Below are 15,572 nucleotides of genomic sequence, written 5' to 3' on the forward strand. Positions count from 1 at the left end.
CTTAATCAGTCACACACATCTATTAAATTGTGGCTATATCCTTACCTAAAAGTCTTGACAAATTAATTATCTGACCATGGCAAAATCATTCAATCTCTCTGGCATCTCCTTCCTAATCAATGAAATAGATCTAAACATCCTATCTATCATAAAGCAATAGTAATATAAAAATCTAAATAACAGGACAAGAAGGATAAAGTTACATTGCAGATGCCAAAAAAAAGGCATATGAAGTATGAAGAACCAAATATCTAAGTATTCTGTAAAAGCTGAGAAACGATGAATGGTGGTTAACTATCCTCATTTCTCCCACAGCTAGAGAAATTAAATAATGTATAATAACAAAGCTCACAAATCAACCAAGAAAATTAGTAATTTGAAGACAGCTACTTAGTAGAATAGAGTTAACAAGTAATTGTCAGTTTCAACTGGAATATTAGCTCCATGAACACTAAATTCAGAGGTAAGGTTTTGGGCATTTCTATTGATGGAAAGGAGTAGAAAGAGGCAGAGAGATAACAGCAATGAAACTTTGCCTTAAAACAAATGCACTGACTGTAAATAAGGAAGATTAGAAAAGGCTGTTAAAGAAAGAATACTATAGGAAATGAAAGATGTTCCATTTATTCATTCAAAAAACTAGTTACTAAGTGCCTATGGGCTTCCCCTGTGGCTAGGCTGGTAAAGAATCTGCCTGCAATGCAGGAGACTGGGCTCGATCCCTGGGTTGGGAAGATCCCCTGGAGAAGGAAAAGGCTACCCACTCCAGTATTCTGGCCTAGAGAATTCTATGGACTATACAGTCCATGGGGTCACAAAGAGTTGGACACAACCGAGTGACTTTCACTTTCTTTGGTTCTATCTGTTCTGGGGTTCTACACTTACTATTCAGAAGCAGTAATTATAAACTCTGTCATCTAATATTTCACACCAGAAAGCCTGCAAATTACTGATGTTTTATTCCTTATGCATGACATTAAAGGTCACCTATCCTCAGGCTAAACTAACAGGAAGTGCACCATGTGCATGCCTCCTCTTCCAAGTTTTGTTTCTCCTCATGTACATCCTCCAGATCCTTTAGGTAGCTAATTTTTTGTATTTTTTCCTTTAGATAGTTAATTTTTTGTATTTTTTCCCACAGTTTATAAATTGTTATCTATGAGAAGGAGGTTCACAGGACAAAAATTTTGGCTGTTGACACTTTCACCATGTTAGTTTCTGATTTTGATTCTTTTACCTGTTTAAGGAGAGCCAGCACAAACAGTGGGAAAAGCCGAAGAGAGAAAGGAACCATGAGTCCAGGCTGCTGGTTACTTAGGGCTGAAGAACGATAAGCTGAAAGGGAGTCTATGACGGCATTCACTAGGGCATCACGAGCATCACTCAGACTGGCCGTCACAGACCTGTCAACAGCTAAAAGAAGTTGAAGTAGGGACAAAGAGAAAAAAGACAGAAGTTTAGTTACCCCACTGTTAAGGACAGAAAAGCTTTTTTTTAATTATACAAATTTTCTCTCAAGTTATTACATACACAAGGAACCAAACACAGCAGTTAAAAGCACATACTTTGGAGAATCAAACCAACCTGTGTTGAAATATTGTTTTGCTATTTCCTGCTGCTGCTGCTGCTAATTCACTTCAGTCATGTCTGACTCTGTGCGACCCCAGACGGCAGCCCACAAGGCTCCCCTGTCCCTGGGATTCTCCAGGCAAGAACACTGGAGTGGGTTGCCATTTCCTTCTCCAATGCATGAAAGTGGAAAGTGAAAGTGAAGTCACTCAGTCGTGTCCAACTCTTAGCGACCCCATGGACTGTAGCCCACCAGGCTCCTCCATCCATGGGATTTTCCAGGCAAGAGTACTGGAGTGGGGTGCCATTGCCTTCTCTGTGCTATTTCCTAGCAGTATGAAAATCTGGCAAGTAATTTAACCTTTATGAGCCACAGTATCCTTATCTGTAAAATGTATACATTGGAAATACAAATGGAAAATTGTATTTCACCAAATCTAAGATGTTTTTAATTGTAATGTAATCCTATTAATGTAATCATTAATGTAATTTAATGATGTAATCCTATCATTTTATGTATCACTGAGAAAGAAGACTGCAATTAAACACACACGCTTCTTTTGTAGCACATGCTTTCTTAATACAGAGAACTTTTATATTTATTCAAAGAACAACTAGTTATTTAGATGATCTTCATCATCTGTTATGCTACTCTATTTTAAGCTTTTCTATATACCCCCCAAATTTTTCCAAAACCAAAAACACTGTAGTTCCTTTGAAAACTTCTCAAACTATAACTAAACTCTATTCATGTGGTATCAAAAATACACTCAATGAAGTGACATTATTAACTGCTATGACCAAATTTATATATAAGCAAAAAAGAATGAAGACTACTATTACCTTAACTCAAGGATTTTGACAAAATGTGAGGGGTAAAAAGTACATATTGGGATCAACCAAATTTAATAAAAGAACTAATACTTGTTGTGAAGATTTTTTAAAATTCACAAACACTGCCTGATATATAGTTGCTGTTGTTAATAATAATAAAGATATAATAATTACACTGTTACAAAAATCTACTAGTTCAACAATATATAAAGGCAATGAACCTTCAAATTTCTTAGGTTACAATTTTTAACTTTTAACATATGAGACTAAACTGAAGTTAATTATTTACCATGTTACATTAAAGAACATTTTTTTCCCAATAGGAAATTCAAGAAAATAGGTAATTATTCCTATTACAGGCATTTGAGTTTGAAGCAAATTGATGACTGAATTTGAAGCAAATGGACTCACTGGCAGTCATCCCTGAAGGAGAAAGGGAGCAAGAACCAAGATGACATTAAGCTCTATGGTTTTGCAAAAGGGATCCAAAAAGAAAACAAAACAAAACAAAAATTCAAGAAGGCAACTCTGAGATGGAAAACATTAAGTAAAACATGGTATTTAAGTCCCTAGCAGGTAGATTGTGAGGCAGAATATAGTTTGTATGTACATGTCTGTATGTGTGTGTGTGCACGCTCAGTTGCTCAAAAAACAGTTTTGTGGTAGCCTAAGGCCATTGAAGGAAGAAGAGAGTAAGCAGTAACTTAATTAATGGGCATGAGGTTCATTCAGGGGTGACTGAAATGTTCTAAAACTAGACTCAGGTGATGGCCGTACGAATCTGTATACATACTCGTGGATGTATATATGGAGTTATATACTCACATGGGTTAAGTGATAATTATATCACTTATATCTCAACAAACTGAAACTAATTTCAATAAAGCTGTAAAATTTAAAAAAGAAAAAAAGATCAGGTTATCTGCAGCAGACCCATTTATTCAAATAGTTACTTGGCAGGCATACACTGAATCTAAAATACTGAAATTGTAAAGCTAATTAAAGGAAAATACAAGTATATAGATTTTTCAAATGTTACTACTTGTAATATGTTTACAATAGGTAATAATTCTTACCCATATTGGCCAATAACCCTGAAATTGCTTGAACATCAGCTCCAAGAAAGACTTCATTTAAAGTTGAAACTACCGGCAAACACAAAGTATGAACACGAATTCTTCTTTCGCCTTTGGAGAAAACATACAAATAATAGTGAAGGACAACAATATTAAAAAAAAGTTTGTATTAAAGTTACTCAGAAAAATCACTTCAATCTGGAACCAAACAGGATTATGTGTAGTAATTAGGAAAAGTATCAAAGCAAACTCTAAAGCATTACTTTTTTTTACTACAAATTTTTTTTCAAAGTACCACTGAAAAGACAATAGAAATCATATCCAAATGATGGTAACATGCTAGCTTCTTAAGGATTTCTTTTCTGAATTTTTTGATTACTTTATCCTTTTTTGTAAAAGTGATTTTGGTAAAATATATATCATGTAAGAAACCACTACTGCAGGATATGTTCTACGGTCTGTTTTGATATTCAAACTCCAGAGAAATTTTATACTGTTCTTTTAATCACAGGAAAAAAAATCAAATTCGCTAAAGATACTCAGTTTGTCAAATTAAAAATAAAGTTTTCATTAAAAAAAAAATCAACAGTCACAATACTTCCTAGAAAACATTAGGAATAACCTAAACTAATAACTAATACAGTAAGTATATTAAAAAGATATCCAACATTTATTACAGAAACATGAAATAAAACTAAAAGTGATACATTATACTTTATTAGAAGAGCATAACAAACAAAAAAACCTCAAACCAAAAATAATAAGCAAAAACTAAACAGATAATAGTAAATGCTGGTGAGAATGCACAGCAGCTGGAACTCTCATACACTCTGAGCACAAAATGGTACAGCTGCTTAGGAAACAGTTTGGCAAGTTCTTAAAAAGTCAGACATAAGCTCACCATACAACCCAGACTCCCATCAAAAACACTGAAAAGTATTCACCCAAGTGAAATTATAATTTATGCTCACACAAAAATCTGTATGCAAATGTTTATAAGGGCTATATTTGAAATTACCAAAAACTGGAACAACTCAAATGTACCTAAACTAGGAGATAAATAAATAACCTGGGTACAATGGAATATTATTTAGGAATAAAAAGAAACAAACTACTGGTAAATGAAACAACTTGGATGAATTTTAAATCCACTGTGTTAAGTGAAAGAGCCAGATATAAAAGGTTTACCTACTGTATGATTCTATTCGTAAAACATTTTTGCAAAGGCAAAAGTATAGGGTCAGAAAACAGATCAATAGTTGCTAGGATCTGGGGATGGGAGAGAGCTGACTATAAAAACACAGGGACATGTTGGGGGAAATGGAACAGATTCTGATACTTAAATAGTCAAAACTTGTGGAACTGTAACTTCCCTGGTGGCTCAGATGGTAAAGAATATGCCTGCAATGTAGGAGAAAGTGTAAAAGTTGCTCAGTTGTGTCCGACTCTTTGCAAACCCATAGACTGTAGCCCACCAGGCTCCTCTGTCCATGGAATTCACCAGGCAAGAATACTGGAGTGGGTTGCCAGGCCCTTCTCAAGGGGATCCTCTGGAGCTAGGGATCGAACCCAGGTCTCTCGTGTTGCTGGCAGATTCTTTACTGTTTGAATTACCGAGTAAGCCGGGTTCAACCCCTGGGTGGGCAAGATCCCCTGGAGAAGGGAATGGTAACCCACTCCAGTATTCTTGCCTGGAGAATCCCATGGACAGAGGAGTCTGACAGGCTATAGTCTAATGGGTCACAAAGTAAGTATATCTCTATGTGTGTAATAGCTGTCATTGCCAATATGATAGGCTTAAACATGTTAGTTATCAATGTTTTTATCTAGAATAGAAGCACTAAATAATGTTACCCTTTTAGACAGGTATTCAGTTCAGTTCAGTCGCTCGGTCATTTCCAACTCTTTGCGACCCCATGAACCGCAGCACGCCAGGCCTCCCTGTCCATCACCAACTCCTGGAGTCTACCCAAACTCATGTCCATTGAGCTGGTGATGCCATCCAATCATCTCATCTTTGGGTGTCCCCTTCTCCTTCTGCCCCGAATCCTTCCCAGCATCAGGGTCTTTTCCAATGAGTCAGCTCTTTGCATCAGGTGGCCAAAGTACTGGAGTTTCAGCTTCAACATCAGTCCTTCCAATGAACACCCAGGACTGATTTCCTTTAGGATGGACTGGTTGGATCTCCTTGCAGTCCAAGGGACTCGCAAGAGTCTTCTCCAACACCATAGTTCAAAAGCATCAACTCTTCAGCACTCAGCTTTCTTTATAGTCCAATTCTCACATTCATATATGACTACTGGAAAAACCATAGCCCTGACTAGACGGACCTTTGTTGACAAAGTAATGTCTCTGCTTTTTAATATGCTGTCTAGGTTGGCCATAACTTTCCCTCCAAGCAGTAAGCGTTTTTTAATTTCATGGCTGCAATCACCATCTACAGTGATTTTGGAGCCCAGAAAAATAAAGTCTGGCACTGTTTCCACTGTTTCCCCGTCTATTTGCCATGAAGTGATGAGACCAGATGCCATGATCTTAGTTTTCTGAATGTTGAGCTTTAAGCCAACTTTTTCCCTCTCCTCTTTCACTTTCATCAAGAGGCTCTTTAGTTCTTCTTTGCTTTCTGTCATAAGGGTGGTATCATCTGCATATCTCAGGTTACTGATATTTCTCCTGGAAATCCTGATTCCAGCTTGTGCTTCATCCAGCCCGGCGTTTCTCACGACATACTCTACATATAAGTTAAATAAGCAGGGTGACAATATACAGCTTTGACGTACTCTTTTTTCCTATTTGGAACCAGTCTGTTGTTCCATGTCTGGTTCTAACTGTTGCTTCCTGACCTGCATATAGGTTTCTCAAGAGGCAGGTCAGGTGGTCTGGTATTCCCATCTCTTTCAGAATTTTCCAGTTTACTGTGATCCACAGTCAAAGGCTTTGGCATAGTCAATAAAGCAGAAATAGATGTTTTTCTGGAAATCTCTTCCTTTTTCCATGATCCAGTGGATGTTGGCAATTTGATCTCTGGTTCCTCTGCCTTTTCTAAAACCAGCTTGAACATCTGGAAGTTTACGGTTCACGTATTGCTGAAGTCTGGCTTGGAGAATTTTGAGCATTACTTTACTAGTGTGTGAGATGAGTGCAATTGTGCGGTAGTTTGAGCATTCTTTGACATTGCCTTTCTTTGGGATTGGAATGAAAACTGACCTTTTCCAGTCCTGTGGCCACTGCTGAGTTTTCCAAATTTGCTGACATATTGAGTGCAGCACTTTCACAGCATCATCTTTTAGGATTTGAAATTGCTCAACTGGAATCCCATCACCTCCACTAACTTCGTTCATAGTGATGCTTCCTAAGGCCCACTTGACTTCACATTCCAGGGTGTCTGGCTCTAGGTCAGTGATCACACCATCGTGATTATCTGGGTCGTGAAGATCTTTTTTGTACAGGTCTTCTGTGTATTCTTGCCACCTCTTGTTAATATCTTCTGCTTCTGTTAGGTCCATATCATTTCTGTCCTTTATCGAGCCCATCTTTTCATGAAATGTTCCCTTGGTATCTCTAATTTTCTTGAAGAGATCTCTAGTCTTTCCCATTCTACTGTTTTCCTCTATTTCTTTGCATTGATTGCTGAGGAAGGCTTTCTTATCTCTCCTTGCTGTTCTTTGGAACTCTGCATTCAGATGTTTATATCTTTCCTTTTCTCCTTTGCTTTTTGCTTCTCTTCTTTTCACAGCTATTTGTAAGGCCTCCCCAGACAGCCATTTTACTTTTGTGCATTTCTTTTTCTTGGGGATGGTCTTGATCCCTGTCTCCTGTATAGTGTCACGAACTTCTGTCTATAGTTCATCAGGCACTCTGTCTATCAGATCTAGTCCCTGAAATCTATTTCTCACTTCCATTGTATAATCATAAGGGATTTGATTAAGGTCATACCTGAATGGTCTAGTGGTTATCCCCACTTTCTTCAATTTAAGTCTGAATTTGGCAATAAGCAATTCATGATCTGAGTCACAGTCAGCTCTCGGTCTTGTTTTTGCTGAATGTATATCAAAAAGATAGGACACTGAAAGATGAACTCCCCAGGTCAGTAGGTGCCCAATATGCTACTGGAGATCAGTGGAGAAGTAACTCCAGAAAGAATGAAGGGATGGAGCCAAAGCAAAAACAACACCTAGGTGTCAATGGGACTGGTGATAGAAGCAAGGTGCGATGCTGTAAAGAGCAATACTTCATAGGAACCTGGAATGTTAGGTCCATGAATCAAGGCAAATTGGAAGTGGTCAAACAGGAGATGGCAAGAGTGAACGTTGACATTCTAGGAATCAGCAAACTAAAACGGACTAGTTGCGTGAATTTAACTCCAATGACCATTATATCTACTACTGTGGGCAGGAATCCCTCAGAAGAAATGGAGTAGCCATCATAGTCAAAAAAAGAGTCGGAAATGCAGTACTTGGATGCAATCTCAAAAACGACAGAATGATCTCTGTTCGTTTCCAAGGCAAACCATTCAATATCACGGTAATCCAAGACTATGCCCCAACCAGTAACGCTGAAGAAGCTGAAGCTGAACGGTTCTATGAAGACCTACAAGACCTTTCAGAACTAACACCCAAAAAAGATGTCCTTTTCATTACAGGGGACTGGAATGCAAAAGTAGGAAGTCAAGAAACACCTGGAGTAACAGGCAAATTTGGCCTTGGAGTACATAATGAAGCAGGGCAAAGGCTAATAGAGTTTTGCCAAGAGAATACACTGGTCATAGTCAGGTATTACTTCTCTTTAAAAGTAATTTGTGGAACTATACATTAAAACAGTAGATTTTACCTAGTTCCATTATATATTAGGGTTTTTTTTTAATATGTTAAGAAAAATCAATGAGAAAAAGGACTGGGAATTTTTTTGTCAAATAAAAAATAATATCTACATTCAGAAATCTATCTTAGTTTTATGGTATGCAATATTATTATAATCATAGTACAAAAAGTGGACTTCTCTAATACTAATAGTTTTTATTAAAATATCTATTATACACTTTTTATAGATTTTGGCAGAGCTGTAAAAATCAGTAGACACAACACAGTAACACTTTTCAAAACTTTTTTAAGGAGACAAAACAGAATTAAGGTGAGAGTTGTGAATCTTTAAAATAATAAAATAAATTTAACCAGCCTTCACATCATCTTTTGGACAAAATACATATAAATTAATTAGTACTAGACAAATTATACCCTTAAAAACTGTTTATCTTGCATTTGAATTCCTTCAAGACTTAACTCAAATGTTACCCTCTGTGAGAACTTTCCTGGAAACCCTATCTTAAGAGACCATCACCTCTCAGCACCTTTTAAACACTTTACCAGCTTTGTTTCTCATTAACTAATGTCATTGTATAACAAATTATTATTTTACTGATGTATCCTTTTTATTGTTTGTCTCCCATACTAGAATAAGGACTATGAGAAAAAGGGTTTTAAATCAGTTTGACTGTTGTGTTATCATAACATATTTCAGACACTAAGTAGACTTTTAATAAATATCTGTTAAATGCAATGCTTGAAAAATTAAACACCAAATATCTTAGCTTTATCAAGAATAACAAAAAGCCTCTTAAGATTAAGAACACTTTTTTGGCTTAACAGAAATGGTAATTTCTTCCAAAGAAAACAGATTTTATCACAAGCCATAGACTACAGTGGCCAATTCAAAAATCTTACCTTTGCTCCATCATTGTGCTTAGAGTTAACAATACTGTATTTTAGACATAATTTTGTTAAGAGGATAGATCTCATGTTATGTGTTTTTGCCACAATAAAACAAACAGAAAAGATTACCTTTGCTGGATGTATACAAGAGTGCTGACTGAAAGGAAACCAATTGAGTGTCAGTAAGACTTTCTTCCACTGACATCTGTACTGCATAGCCAGCATCTGGGTTTACATTGGGCAAAGACAGCAAGTCTGTTGACCGAACAAAGAAGTTCCCATGGAAAGTATGAATGGAAAGACCTAGAAAAGAAAAAGGTGTCAAAACAATTTACATACACCTACATATGGATACAGTTTAGATGTGATATTGTGGTTTATAAAAAAATAAATACTCAGTCTTCACCCATTCCAGGCACACAGCTCCTAAAACCTTTAGAATTCCCTAAGTGTTAAAGATTATACTTTACTTTTGTCTTTTACTATGGTAACTAGGTGACTTCTGGAAGGGAACTAGGTAACCTAGTGATGGGGTCTGGCTACCAGATTCAACCATTTGATTATAGAGGAACAGAACTTTCAGTTTGACATTCTCCCCACCCCCACCCCACTCAGTACCTCCAGGGAGCAGAGAGGTGCTTGAGAGTGAATTAATCAGTCCTGACTATGTAATGAAGCCCCATAAAACCCAAAAGGACAGGGTCCTTAAGAAAGCTTTGGGATTGTGAATACATGGAAATTTGGGAAGAATGAAACTCTTAAGAGAGAGGAAGCAAGCTCCAGAAACTCCAGGCCGCCACACCCTTTTCCTTTCTTCATATCTTGCTCTATGCATCCTGTCTCTTTTTTTGTTGTTGAGTTATATCCTTTTAAAATAAACTGGTAATCTTTACTCAGCTATTAAAAAGAATGCATTTGAATCAGTTCTAATGCGGTGGATGAATCTAGAGCCTATTATACAAAGTGAAGTAAGTCAGAAAGAAAAACGCCAATACAGCATATTAATGCATATATATGGAATTTAGAAAGATGGTAACGATGACCCTATATGCAAGACAGCAAAAGAGACACAGATATAAAGAACAGTCTTTTGGACTCTGTGGGAGAAGGCAAGGGTGGGATGATTTGAGAGAATAGCATTGAAACATGTATATTTTCATATGTGAAATAGATTGCCAGTCCAGGTTCAATGCATGAGACAGGGTGCTCAGGGCTGGTGCCCTGGGATGACTCTGAAGGGAGGGAGGTGGAAGAGGGCTTCAGGATGGGGAACACATGTACACCCATGGCTGATTCATGTCAATGTATGGCAAAAACCACTACAATATTATATAATAATTGGCCTCCAATTAAAATAAATAAATGAATTTTTAAAAATTAAATAAAATAAACTGGTAATCTAGGAAGTACAATGTTTCTTCTGAGTTCTATAAGTCACTCTAGCCAATAATTTCAACCAAAGGAGGGATTGCTGGAATTTCCAGTCTATAGCCAGAAGCATAGGTAACAAATTGGACTCACAACTGGCTTCTGAAATGTGGTGGTATGGTGTGTGGGGAGGCAGTCTTGTGAGACTGAACCCTTAATCTGTGGGATCTGATGATATCTCTAGGTAAGCAATGCCAGAACTGAGCTAATTGCTTGGTGGTATGGGGAAAACCCACACACTGACACTGGAAACAATCATATTAAATAATACACAGTAGTTAGTAAGAATGAGGATGGGATAAAAGATAACTTCTTAAATGAATTCAAATTTTCAAAATAACTTTTTTCAATAATGAGTTGACAATATCTTCCAAAATGCTAAATGGGTATTTACTTTAACCACAGTAATTCCATTACAAAGAATTTATTCTACAGATACAATCATTCAAGTTCCAAATTTATATGTGCAAAAAATTAAGCATTACTGTTTGTGTCATAACAAAAAGAAAAATCACAATAATCTTTAATGCCAATCAGTAGGAAAACAGTGATATTTACAACAGTTAGAACTGAACATAGAACAACAGACTGGTTCCAAATAGGAAAAGGAGTACGTCAAGGCTGTATATTGTCACCCTGCTTCTTTAATAGGCAGAGTACATCATGAGAAACGCTGGGCTGCAAGAAGTACAAGCTGGAATCAAGATTGTCGGGAGAAATATCAATAATCTCCGATATGCAGATGACACCACCCTTATGGCAGAAAGTGAAGAGGAACTAAAAAGTCTCTTGATGAAAGTGAAAGAGGAGAGGGAAAAAGTTGGCTTAAAGTTCAACATTCAGGAAATGAAGATCATGGCATCTGGTCCCATCACTTCATGGGAAATAGATGGGGAAACAGTGGAAACAGTGCCAGACTTCATTTTTTGGGGCTCCAAAATCACTGCAGATGGTGATTGCAGCCATGAAATTAAAAGATGCTTACTTCTTGGAAGGAAAGTTATGACCAACTAAGATAGCATATTAAAAAGCAGAGATATTACTTTGTCAACAAAGGTCCGCCTACTCGAAGCTATGATTTTTCCAGTGGTCATGTACGGATGTGAGAGCTGGACTATGAAGAAAGCTGAACGCCGAAGAATGGATGCTTTTGAACTGTGGTGCTGGAGAAGACTCTTGAGAGTCCCTTGGACTCCAAGGAGATCCAACCAGTCCATCCTAAAGGAGACCAGTCCTGAGTGTTCATTGGAAGGGCTGATGCTGAGGTTGAAACTCCAATACTTTGGCCACCTGATGCGAAGAGTTGACTCATTGGAAAAGACCCTGATGCTGGGAGGGATTTGGGGCAGGAGGAGAAGGGGACGACAGAGGATGAGATGGCTGGATGGCATCATTGACTAGATGCACATGAGTTTGGGTGAACTCCAGGAGTTGGTGATGGACAGGGAGGCCTGGTGTACTGCGATTCATGGGGTCGCAAAGAGTCAGACACGACTGAGTGACTGAACTGAACTGAAATACTAGTTAGAAGTTAAAATACATGAGATTTTTAAAAGAGCATGAGATAGATCTACATAATTAATATTAACAGATCTTCAAGACTTGCTGAAAACATGTACAATCTTATTTATGCTACTGCATTATACTATTTTCCATGAAGCAGTATATATGTATGTAAGTGTATAGAAAAAGTAACACAGCAATGTGGTTATAATAACATAAAGCTGGAGAGAAAGTGAAATGACACACAGTATCAACACACACAGTTGATACAAAAGGACTAGCTTCATCAATAATGTTTTCATTTTTTATAATAACAGGTATATATTTTGCTTACGAAGTAAAAACCAACTTTGCAACAGTAATTAGAAAAAAAGGAAGCATGTAGATCTGTATATATAAAAACAGAAAGCACGTACAAAAAAAGAAGCCAGATGTGAACCTCACTGCTTTTACTTGAAGGTGAAAATTTATACCCAGGTTTATATATGCATGGGAAAACTTTTCAAGAGCATATGAGAAATTCTAAGGCAGACTATACTGGCTTAATTTCTCATTTTATATCTTTTTGTACTGTACCTTTTTTTGGTAGCTTTACCAAAAGCATTTTATTTCATGTGAAACAAAATTTATCATTAAAAAAGAGAAATCTAAGCAAATTAACCACAAAGATACAGTAAATTAAGCATTGTAAAAAGAAAGCATAGGTTGGTTTGTATGCCCAAGCTTTTTGTGCAAGGTTAGGTACATATACAACAGCTTCTGTCCTGCCAAGCAGAAAAAGTCATAAAAGCACTTCTGGGATGTACATTTCCCTTAATTTAGAGCCAGTATCTGCCGAAATAATATCAGAGGTCCTTCAATCTTGGATAGGATACAAGTAGGCCCTTTAAAACATAAATGCTAAACAGTTAGAATTAAGAAGCAAGTTCAACAAGGGTGCGGGACATAAGATCAATATGCAAAGGATTAATTATCCTTACAGTAGAAAAAATTTTTAAATAATTCGATTTGAAATATGACAGAAAAAATATTTAGGAATAAATTTAACAAAAGAAACAAAACCTACATTCTAAAAACTACAACATATTGTTGAAAAAATTAAAGAACAGATATATCATGTTTTTGGATGGGAAGACTTATTGTTAAGATGTCAATATTCCCTCCAATTTCAGTTCAGTTCAGTTGTTCAGTTGTGTCCGACTCTTTGCGACTCCACGAACAGCAGCACGTCAGGCCTCCCTGTCCATCACCAGCTCCCAGAGTCCACCCAAACCCAAGCCCATTGAGTCGGTGATGCCATCCAACTATCCCATCCTCTGTCGTCTCCTTCTCCTCCTGCCCTCAATCTTTCCCAGCATCAGGGTCTTTTCCAGTGAGTCAGCTCTTTGCAACAGGTGGCCAAAGTATTGGAGTTTCAGCTTCAACATCAGTCCTTCCAATGAACACCCAGGACTGATTTCCTTTACGATGGACTGGTTGGATCTCCTTGCAGTCCAAGGGACTTGCAAGAGTCTTCTCCAACACCACAGTTCAAAAGCATCAATTCTTTGGTGCTCAGCTTTCTTTATAGTCCAATTCTCACATCCATACATGACTACTGGAAAAATCATAGCCCTGACTAGATGGACCTTTGTTGACAAAGTAATGTCTCTGCTTTTTTATATGCTGTCTAGGTTGGTCGTAACTTTCCTTCCAAGGAGTAAGCATCTTTAAAGTTCATGGCTGCAATCACCATTTCCAGTGATTTTGGAGCCCAGAAAAATAAAGTCAGCCACTGTTTCCACTGTTTCCCCATCTATTTGCCATGAAGTGATGGGACTGGACACCATGATCTTAGTTTTCTGAATGTTGAGCTTTAAGCCAACTTTTTCCCTCTCCTCTTTCACTTTCATCAAGAGGCTCTTTAGTTCTTCTTCCCTCCAATTTATCTACCTATTAAATGAAAGCTCTATCAAATACCAGCTGGCTTCTTTGCAGAAACTGACAAGATGAATGTGAGAGGACTCATACTTCCTAATTTCAAACTTACTACAAAGTCACAATAGTCAAGAAAGTTTGGTACTGGCATAAGACAGACATATAGATTAAAAGAATAAAATTCAGAATCCAGAAATAAACCCTCACATTTATGATCAACTAATTTTCAACAAAGGGACACGACGACAAGACAATTCAATAGGGAGAGAACAGTATTTTTTAATAAATAGTGCTGGGAGAACTATATCCACATGCAAAAGTATGAAGTCAAAAACCTACCTCATCAGAAACAAAAATTAATTAAAAATAAATCAAGGACTTAAACGTAAGAATTATAACTATAAAAATCTTAGAAGACAACATATGTATAAAATGTTCATGACTCTGGATTAAGCAGTCAGTGGTTTACTGCTACGATGTGAAAGTGAAAGGCGCTCAGTCATGACTGACTCTTTGTGACCCCATTGACTATATAGTCCATGGAATTCTCCAGGCCAGAATACTGGAGTGGGTAGCCATTCCCTTCTCCAGAGGATCTTCCCAACCCAGGGATCGAACCCAATCTCCCGATTGCAGATGGATTCTTTATCAGCTGAACCACCAGGGAAGGCCAAGAATATTGGAGTAAGGGTAGTCTATCCCTTCTCCGGCAGATCTTCCCAGGCTAGGAATCGAACCAGGGTCTCCTGCATGGCAAGTGGATTCTTTACCAACTGAGCTATCTATGATACCAAAAGTACAAATGAAAAATGAAAAAAGATGATTAATGGGACATCACCAAAATTAAAAATAATTGTGCCTCAAAGGGTACCATTAAGAAAATGAAAAAGGATGGACTTCCCTGGTAGTCCCGTGATTAACAATCTGCGTGCAAATGCAGGGGATACCAGTTCAACTCCTGGGCTGGGAAGACCCTACATGCCATGGAGCAGCTAAGCCCATGAGCCATAACTACTGAGCCAGCACTCAGAACATGCAAGCTACAACTACTGAAGCCCTCAGCACCTAGAGCCTGTGCTCTGCAACAAGAGAAGCCACTGCAATGAGAAGCGCATGCACTGCAACAAGGAGTAACCCCTGCTTGCCACATCAAAGAAAGCCCAAGTGCAGCAATAAAGACCCAGAACAGCCAAAAATAAATAAAGATAATTTAAAACAAAACTCCATTTATGCCTTCATAAATGTTAAAAAAAAAAAAAGGGCCCCACCTTTGGTACACCGAATTCTCATGACTGCCTCAAAACCAATCTTCCGAGTGAGGTATCTCTGTAGTTCCTTCTCCAATTTCTGTACTTGGACTGGGTTGTGTTGATGGTGGTAAGAGGGATAATAATAGACACTACCTGCTGAATACCGAGAAATACAACCTGAAAGAAAACACAAAATCCTTTTAAATTCTACCGTTACCTACTATTACTAACACAAAGTAACTACAAGCATTTGAACTGACCTTTCTTTACCTTCCAAGACATTGTCA

General features: G+C 37.5%; 1 protein-coding gene across 4 annotated transcripts in view; it reads right to left on the reverse strand.

The window, feature by feature from the left end:
- SEC24A (SEC24 family member A) overlaps positions 1-15,572 on the reverse strand; it is an 80,455-nt gene that overhangs the window by 7,492 nt on the left and 57,391 nt on the right. For all 4 annotated transcript variants that reach the window (XM_010844500.1, XM_010844501.1, XM_010844503.1 and 1 more), the window contains 4 exons: positions 15,304-15,462; positions 9,317-9,490; positions 3,480-3,590; positions 1,238-1,413 (listed from right to left, as the gene is read on the reverse strand). In XM_010844500.1, the coding sequence (XP_010842802.1) occupies positions 1,238-1,413; positions 3,480-3,590; positions 9,317-9,490; positions 15,304-15,462 (620 nt within the window). The remainder of the gene's footprint in view (positions 1-1,237; positions 1,414-3,479; positions 3,591-9,316; positions 9,491-15,303; positions 15,463-15,572) is intronic.

This window comes from Bison bison, unplaced genomic scaffold (assembly GCF_000754665.1).
Source record: "Bison bison bison isolate TAMUID 2011002044 unplaced genomic scaffold, Bison_UMD1.0 scf7180017864203, whole genome shotgun sequence".
NCBI classification, from domain to species: domain Eukaryota; kingdom Metazoa; phylum Chordata; class Mammalia; order Artiodactyla; family Bovidae; genus Bison; species Bison bison.